This window comes from Aristolochia californica, unplaced genomic scaffold (assembly GCF_029961685.1).
Source record: "Aristolochia californica isolate CCGP_79_NKW_82.1479 unplaced genomic scaffold, dmAriCali1.0.hap1 SCAF_6, whole genome shotgun sequence".
Taxonomy (NCBI): Eukaryota; Viridiplantae; Streptophyta; class Magnoliopsida; order Piperales; family Aristolochiaceae; genus Aristolochia; species Aristolochia californica.
Genome location: NW_027182257.1, coordinates 29,395,112 through 29,403,795, shown reverse-complemented (window position 1 = coordinate 29,403,795; position 8,684 = coordinate 29,395,112). Strand labels below are relative to the sequence as shown.

Here is an 8,684-nt window from a genome sequence, read left to right as displayed (position 1 = left end):
ATTAAGGGAGAAGAGGTTTGCGTCAAAGTGAAAGTGAGGGTTGGACGAATTTGTGGAAAGAGAGGAGAGTGTTTCAATGCTCTACCTCTTAGCCAATGCCTTTATTTATAGTCTTTACAATGCCCTTAGGGCTACAACTTGATGAAATAAAAGACATAAAAAGAACACATATTTACACCTCTATGCCATCTTTAAGTGAAGTATCATATTTCACACATATGCAACTCCTTTGACGTGTGAGTTTCTTGACTTGAGCTTGTGGGCTTGAGCCCATCTTCCAACAACTACTTCTTCTCCTAATGATGTCTACAAGCTACGCCGTCCTCTGTAATGGCTTTAGCAAGCTCCCCGAACTTGGTTTAAGAAATTTCTCGGTACACTTATTCTCCACAAGTTTACACGGAGTCAGTATGATTCCTCTTTCTACTATCACAAGTATGTCGTGGACAAGGTCATTCTCTTGGTTTATGTGGATGACATCATCATTACTAGCACTGACTCTAGCCTGATTACTAAGCTTCAACAGGTGTTGCATGCAACTTTTCATATGAAGGATCTTGGCCAGTTCACGTACTTCTTAGGGTTGGAAGTACATCATCGACCTAACAGTATTTTCTTAAACTAACATGAGTATATTCAAGATATTATTACTCTAACTAGGTTGGAGGACACTTTTTCGGTCACTACTCATATGGAGGTCAATGTTAAATATAAGAAAGATGAAGGGGCTCTTCTTGATGATCCTACTTTCTATCGACGCCTGGTTGGGAGTCTCATATACTTGACCTTATTCACCCGGACATCTCCTATGTTATTCATCAGATCAGTTAGTGTATGTCCTCTCCTCAGCACCTTCATCTTGCGGCAATTCAATGCATCATCCGCTATCTACAAGGTTCTCCTATTCGTGGATTATTCTTTCCTACAGGCTCTACACTTCAACTGGTTGCCTACAGTGATGCTGATTGGGCTGGGTGCCCTGATACCCGTCACTCTACTACAGGTTGGTGTATGTTTTTAGGGGATGCATTGATTTCTTGGAAATGGAAAAAACAAGATCGGGTGTCCAAGTCCTCTACCGAGGTCGAGTATCGTGTCATGTCTACTGCGTGCTCTGAAGTTATATGGCTAGGCGATCTTCTTGCTGAGCTCTAGTTTCATCAGACTTCACCTACACCTCTCCATGCGGATAATACGAGTGCTATTCAGATTGTTGTTAACTCTGTTTTCCATGAGCGCACCAAGAACAGTGAGGTTGATTGTCACTCAATCCGTAACATTTTGGAGCGCCAGGTAATATCTCTTCCGTACATCTCTTTGAATCTTTAAGTGGCCAATATCTTTACCAAAGCATTGTCTCAACCCCCAGCATAATTTTATGGTTGGCAAACTGTTGCGGGTTGACTTCCCAGCATCAATTTCAGGGGGGATGTTACCATAAGTTGGAATGTATATTAGATAGGTTTTATGTTAATATTTGTTGTATAATTTATGTCATGTACATAGGGTAATTAGAAAAGGTTTAGTAGGCTAGGTTGCATTGTATTTATTGAGCCCATGGGCTGTAATGTAATTAGCTAACCCTAAGTTTAAATAGAAAAGGGAGAGAAGGGGAGCAGCACCCCCGTTTTTTCAGCCCCCTAAGTGTCTTCTTCCTCACGGTGAAACCAGAGCATGAAGCTCTTCTCTCAGGTTGTTCCGTCAGCCTTTGGTGGTAGTGGTTTTGTCCACCGAACTCAAAGCTCGGAGCTCTTGGTGTAGGCTATGCCGTCATCCTCAGGTTGTTGTGGTTCTGTCCACGAAATCCTAGAGCTGAAAGCTCTGGTCTTGGCTGTTTCGTCAACCTCTGTTTGTCACACATAACTATAAATACAACCTTAAGGCATAAGATTAAGTATTCAAACCTCTTCCTCTTTGCTCAAATCCATCCATGCACCTCTCTCTTTTCCCCTTCTTTCTCTCTTTTGGTTTCTTCTCTCATCTCTCCCATGAATTAGAATTTCTCTCTTCTCACTTTCCCTTGAGATCTCTTGGGTTTATGTCTTGGCCATAGAAATCAACGCATATTTCTCTTCCCCCTCCCCCATCCCAGTGACAACTTGCATGATGGTGGTGAGAAGTAGACCACTCCCCATCTTGGTGTCAAATTGGAAGAGGGCCAAACCAGCCCCTACCCCTTCCTCTTGCCAATAGAGGCCTTTCACCCACCTAAAAGAAGAAGGGAGAAGTGGGGCTAACGGCAACACAAGCACACCCCCTGCGTCAGCTTTCTGCATATAAGGTAAAACCTGATTTAATTAGGTTCAACTAGACCCAGTCACATCTTCGAGGTGGTAACCAGTAGAGTACTCAAAAAGAGCATCACAACAAACAATGGTATTTTGAAGGTTTTCATGTTCCAATATGCACTTGACCAAAGTAATTGAAGGCTTTATTAATTTTGTTTCTTCTAGTATGCAGTATTGGACTATTGATGTCTAGAGCCACATCACTCAAGGTAAGGAAGAATGAGGTAAGAGTAAATAGTTTACCTTTGCTTCATAAGCTTAATGATTGTACAAGTCATATTATGTATTTCAGAGCTAGTATATCTTCTGCATTCAACAATTAAACAGCTCTGAAAAACAGCAGCCAAGTTGAGCCTTACGGGTGACACATATATTTGCTACCTCTGAGTGCACCATTCACAAGGTTGTCTTCTTCCTAGAAACCAAGATTTGTTGTGTCAGATGTATGGAGCTTCTGTACACAAAATTGTGTGCATAACATTACACCCCCCTTGGAAGACGAACTTATCCTCAAGCTCGAAAGTAATGTCTGTATGTCGACGTCTTCACAGGTGCTGAAGTAGCATCTGCGATAGCTATGACGCCCCTTCTGTTCGCCCATTTTTTTTTTTGGTGGGCCGGTCCGAGTTAAGCTGGGTTAACTCGGTTCCGAAACCCGGTCCGGAGTGAGAGTCAGCGGATCGGGAGTCGTCTTCTTCCTTCGGCACTCCCGAACTGCGGCCGGCGGTTCCGTTCCTCACGGCACCGACGAAGTCCGGCGACGGGCGCCTCCTTCCTCTCTCCCGACACCGACGGAATCGCCTGATTTTTCGGTGGCGAATCGCAGCCCGTCGGGGCTTCGCCGCCTGGATAGTTTTCGAGACAGAGGGGTCTCGGAAACTTGTGAATCGTCGTTGCTCAGCCCCCAGGAACCGAAATCCCTTGCGGAAAAGTTGCTTACGACGCCGACAAACTATTCTGCTTCGCCGGTGGCGACGAGAAGCCCGCTGAGGCGTCGCCGCTTGGAATTTTTCCGAGAGAGAGGGCTCTCGGGTAGTTTGTCGATGGACCCGAGGGACGCGACTGAGTCGCCTGCTACTCCGGCGGCGAATCGCACCACTGGTAGGCGAATCGTAGCCCTTGGAGGCATTTCGGGAGTTTTGCGCTTGCTCGGAGATTTCGAGTGCCGTCAGAATTTCCAATGCAACTTTTTTTGGAATTTCGGAATCCCCAAATTTCGATGTCATTGCCGCTGGAGCTCCTGGCCCTTGGCCTTTTTGCTCGTCCGAGGCAACAACTGCCTCTTCTACGCATATGCCGTAATCGAAGATTTCAGGTCGAATGACCTTTTTTGTGGGAGCACGTGGCTCCCTTGCTAAACGTTCAATTGAAGCATCTAACCGTGCTCGTATTTTCTCCAATTCCTTACCCATTGCAATCCATCTTTCTTGGGATATAGAATAACCAATTGTGTTCCCGCTCTGATGCCAGTTGTTACGGTCCCGGATCTGACACAAGGATTCTTCGGGAAGATCTGGGGTCCACCACAGATTACAGGTATTCCAAGCATTACCGTAGGGGAAGTAGGAAGACATGGGGAAGACAAAAACAAAGATCAAGCCTAAGGGAAGCTTAATAACCCTAGAGCTCGTTGAGGAGAACTCTAAGCCTCTTTACGCTAGATTTAACCTAATTCTTAATACTTCAATGCTTTCTTTTTCTCATTACTCTTACTCCTTAAATAGGGTTCACCCTGTTAGGGTTTAATAAAATATTACAGAAATATCCCTATAAATAAAATATTCCAAAAATATCCCTATTAATAAATAATTCCAAAAATACCTCTATGGCCTAAAACTGAAATAAAATAAAGTAAATTAAATAAAACAACTAAAATAATAATGTTATTGCGTGCATAACACTTACGGGTGACACATATATTTGCTACCTCTGAGTGCACCGTTCACAAGGTTGTCTTCTTCCTAGAAACCAAGATTTGTTGTGTCAAATGTATGGAGCTTCTGTACACAAAATTGACTCAGTGCCATCTTCTATAAACTGGATTGGTTGCCTCTTCATTGCTTACTTCTCAATGGGTATCCAGAGCCTGTTACGAATCAGAAACCTAGAATAAATGGATAGAGACTGATCCGTTTAGCACCTCTAATGATGGATCCAGATGCATAAGCATACATGTTTTACAAGCTAGAAAGCAATTTACATGAATCATTTAGTTAATAAACTTGAAATGAGATTACAACCTTTCTTTTGAGGAAGAACAGTATTAGGACATCATAATATCAGCATGAAAGTAGGGGTTGAAATTTTTTTTCTTATGAAATAAAGTAGGGGTTGGAATTAGTTAGTCAACACTGCCATTAGTCCACGACATCTATACAGAATGGGCAGGATGGGGAAAGGAACCATTACAAAGAGAATTTCCTATTGTTTGCACACGGAGCAAATGGATATGAAACATACAGAAACAAAACGTGTTCTCTTTTTTGCACTTATTGGAGACATTTTAACCATATGCACGACACCACAGAACAACCAGAGCAGGCACAAGAGTAAGATCTGCATGCTGAAGTACATTAGTTCTAGATAAAAGCATTGTAAAGTCTGCATGTTCCTGCTTTCATGAATGTTGTTCTTAAATAAAAACAATTCAACATATTGAATAAAAACTCAACTTACACATCCTTTTCAAAAAAAAAAAAAACTCAACTTCATAAAAATATTATGTATATTTAAACCTTAATGCACATACCAACATTAAAAACATCTTAGATGCCCCTCTTGTTGCAAGAGTATTAACTAGTACACTCACCTGCCTGAACCACATTCTGATAGCAGAGACTTTTTTCCCATCAAAAAATTGAATGCTGTCCAATCAACAGCTTATTTTCTCATAGGCTCTGGATAGCACTTCATCAATATAATATCTTAAACCTTAACAGTTATTCTAAAACACAGAATCTGGATCAGGTGACACATGTATAAAACTAAATTTTATATGCACTGAAAGTGCCTGTTCAAGTTTCAAGGCCAGATAAGAATTCCCCACATAGGCCCCGTATTTTCAAATCCCAAGATTTGTGACTTCACTTTTCACTTGCATCAGCATCCAAAGCAAAAGTGAGATGTTTGCAAATGTTATGGGGAAAAGAACTTGAGGAATTCATGAGAATCCTGTCCCAAAGAAGGGCAAGAAGTTGGATGAAGAATCTTCTTGCAATAACTAAGAGCAAGAGCAATCTCCAACAGGAATAATAGTTCACCAGAAATCCCCACATGAGCAAAATCCATCTCTAAAATGATGAAACCTGCTCGAATCCCTGACAGTAATCTCTCTCTGCACAATTTTTGAGATCAACTTAATAGCAGCATGACAATCTGTACAAGCACGCAAATTCTTCATGACTCTTATTGGAGACCCTGGTGGCGTATTAATCAAAGCAAACGAAATCGCTAATCTTTCACTGTGATATCTCAAAGATTCCACTTTAACATTCTCTTCCTCGTCGTGAAGAGCACAACTAGTATCAGGCTTGTACCCGAGCTTCTCCATTTGCTCTGCCAACATATCAAGTCTTTCCCTAATCTCATCTATCTGCCAATGGGTTTTATCATTTGATGTAAAAGTAAAGACCTTTTGTTTCATTTCTACCCAACTCAAGGCCGTCACCTTCTTCACTCCTTGACACCGCATAGACTTCTTAATCTTTCCTACATCTTCCCACCGCCCTGCTTCAGCATATAAATTAGACATAATAACATATGGTCCTGCATCTTTGAGTTCCATCTTGAACAACTGATTAGAGGCCCATTCACCTAACTCGTGGTTTCGATGAATCCGACAGGAATTCAAAATTGAAGACCACATTATACTATCAGGTTCAAATGTCATCTCATTCATCAAGTTTACTGCTTCATCCAGTTGTCCACTTCGACCCAACATGTCAACCATACATGCATAGTGTTCTCTCTTTGGTTCAATATCATGAAACCAAGTCATGGAATTGAAGTATCGAACACCTTCTTCCACAAGCCCCCCATGACTACAACCTGATAACACACTAATAAAGGTAACAGAATCAGGCCTAACACCCCATCCAAGCATCTCCTCAAAGAGATTAATAGCAGCTTTGCCATACCCATTTTGTGCATAAGCAGCAATCATAGCATTCCAAGAGACTATATTCCTGTCACTCATCTCTTCGAAGGTTTGAACAGCCTCTTTGATACATCCACATTTTGCATAGACATCTAATAGTGCACTTCCTGAAAACACATTAGACATATAGCCTACTTTTATTATGAAAGAGTGCAGCTGCTTTCCTAACCCAAGAGATGCCAAACTTGAACACGCTCTTAAAATGCTTGAAAATGTTGCTTGATCTGAGGTCACATGGGCCTGTTGCATCTTGGAGAACATTTTAATAGCTTCTTCATACTCCCCCATCTGGACGTAGCCTGAAATCATGGCTGTCCATGAAACAGTGTTACGATCAATTTGTTTCAGAAATATCAGCTTTGCACTCTCCAACACACCACACTTTGCATACATATCAATAAGAGAATTAGTTACCAGTATATCAGATTCTGCTCCAGTTACAACTGCTTGTGCATGCATTTGATGACCTATTTTCAAATTTTGTAATGCTGCAACGATACTCAAGATAACTGCAAAAGGAAATTGCTTCCTATCAAAACCTCTTAACTGTAATTCTTTAAAAAGATCCAAAGATTCTTTAATTAGACCATTCCAAGCATATCCCGTGATCATCACATTATATGACACACCATCATACTCTGGCATGTCATAAAAAAGTATTTCCATATCAGTTACTCGATCACATTTTGAATAGAAATCAAGCAAGGCATTGCTAACAAATATGTTCCAGATAAAGTTGCTCTTTATCACTAAAGCATGAATCTGTTGTCCAAGACCTAAATCTGCTATTGCCGTACCAGCAGACAAAACTGCTGCATATGTGAACTCTGAGGGCTTCAGGCCCTCCATCTTCATTTGTAAAAGGAGTTTAATAGCTTCTTCTGAGAACCCATCCTTAGAGTAACCACTGATTAATGTGTTAAATGTCACATTATCTCTTTTTGACATCTCCTTAAAAAGTTCACATGCCTCCCCAAGAAGGCCACATTTTGAATAGGAGTCAATCAAAGTATTACAGACACGAAGAACCAACATGTTGCCAGATTTCAGAATGTGGGCATGTACTTGAGTTACCTGATTAAAGTTTTCCCTGTCGTCGCATGTTGATAAAAGGGTTGTATATGTGACATGATCAAGCATCACACCAGATTTTTGCATTTCAGAAAAAAGTGCATACGCTTCTCGGGCTTGTTTGCATTGTGAATATGCTCCAATCATGATGGTCCAAGTTACAGTGGTTCGGTCAATCATGCCATCAAAGAGCTGCCGTGCTTCACAGAAGCTGCCAGATTTGACATAACCAGAGATTAACGTGTTTGTAGTGAATGTGTTTGTGTGAGGCATTTCGTCGAACAACTCACGAGCACGACCGAGATTTCCATCCTCGACAAAGCATCGTATTAAATGGTTAGAGTAACATGTTCTGGGGTCGAAGCCCGTCTTCACCATTTCTGCGTCTACATCTTTTAAACTACTACACTGGGAAGAGCACTCGGAATAGATTTTCGTATTTTCGCACAAGTTGTACCTTGGGGAGCTTCCAGCGGCTACAGTGTGATAGAAACTACTTCGGACTATTCTAACATCAGCAATTGATTTCTGAGTGTATTTTGGAAAAAAATTTGGGGCCAAATCACCCAAAGTGTAGAATGCATTAGTTCTAAAAGGTTTCATGAAGGAAGCTCTGGCAGCATGCTCTCTCCAGCTTAAATTGTCCAAAAGCTGATCACTTCCTTCAAACGCGCATGCTGTTTCAAACTGTTAATTCCTGTGAAACTCATTTTGTTCGTTTCGAAATGCCACTTCTGTAGTCAGTCGCCTCGCCGTCAGAACGGCGTTGTTCGACCGTTGGAAGGACACCCGCGGCAATATAATTTTAGAAATTTTACTATCTATCAGTGCTGCAGAAAACGACAATGTTTATACTAACTTTAGAAGAACGACTAGATCTTGTTTCGTGTTTTGACCAAAGAAGCCCAAATGAGGAACCTGACCTGAATTGTCCCATTTCTCCTTCACCCACCCGTCACGTCACCGCGGGGTTGGGACGGGATTAACTAAAAAAGCCTAACTCAACTTGGAGGGTTATAAAATACATTTGTACTCTTTTAATTTCGTGTAATGTAAAAAATAATAATTTAATGTAAGAGAAAGAATAGTTTAGAAAAAAAATAGTATTTTTTCATAAGTTACTTTTATACACCACTATTACAAAATGATATATCAGAGTAAACACAATA

The 8,684-nt window shown here is 41.1% G+C and overlaps 2 protein-coding genes across 2 annotated transcripts; one reads left to right on the top strand and one right to left on the bottom strand.

The window, feature by feature from the left end:
- Positions 1 to 302: 302 nt before the first annotated feature.
- Positions 303 to 1,863, top strand: LOC137935312 (uncharacterized). The gene is made up of 6 exons (XM_068779982.1): positions 303 to 374; positions 437 to 570; positions 661 to 1,003; positions 1,156 to 1,293; positions 1,578 to 1,692; positions 1,781 to 1,863. Exons 1-6 carry the CDS (start codon positions 303 to 305, stop codon positions 1,861 to 1,863), a joined length of 885 nt encoding a protein of 294 aa, XP_068636083.1.
- A 2,431-nt stretch (positions 1,864 to 4,294) lies between these two features.
- Positions 4,295 to 8,202, bottom strand: LOC137935132 (putative pentatricopeptide repeat-containing protein At2g01510). The gene is made up of 2 exons (XM_068779795.1): positions 5,098 to 8,202; positions 4,295 to 4,374 (listed from the first exon to the last, which is right to left on the bottom strand). Exon 1 carries the CDS (start codon positions 8,116 to 8,118, stop codon positions 5,545 to 5,547), a length of 2,574 nt encoding a protein of 857 aa, XP_068635896.1. The 5' UTR covers positions 8,119 to 8,202; the 3' UTR covers positions 4,295 to 4,374; positions 5,098 to 5,544.
- Positions 8,203 to 8,684: the final 482 nt, after the last annotated feature.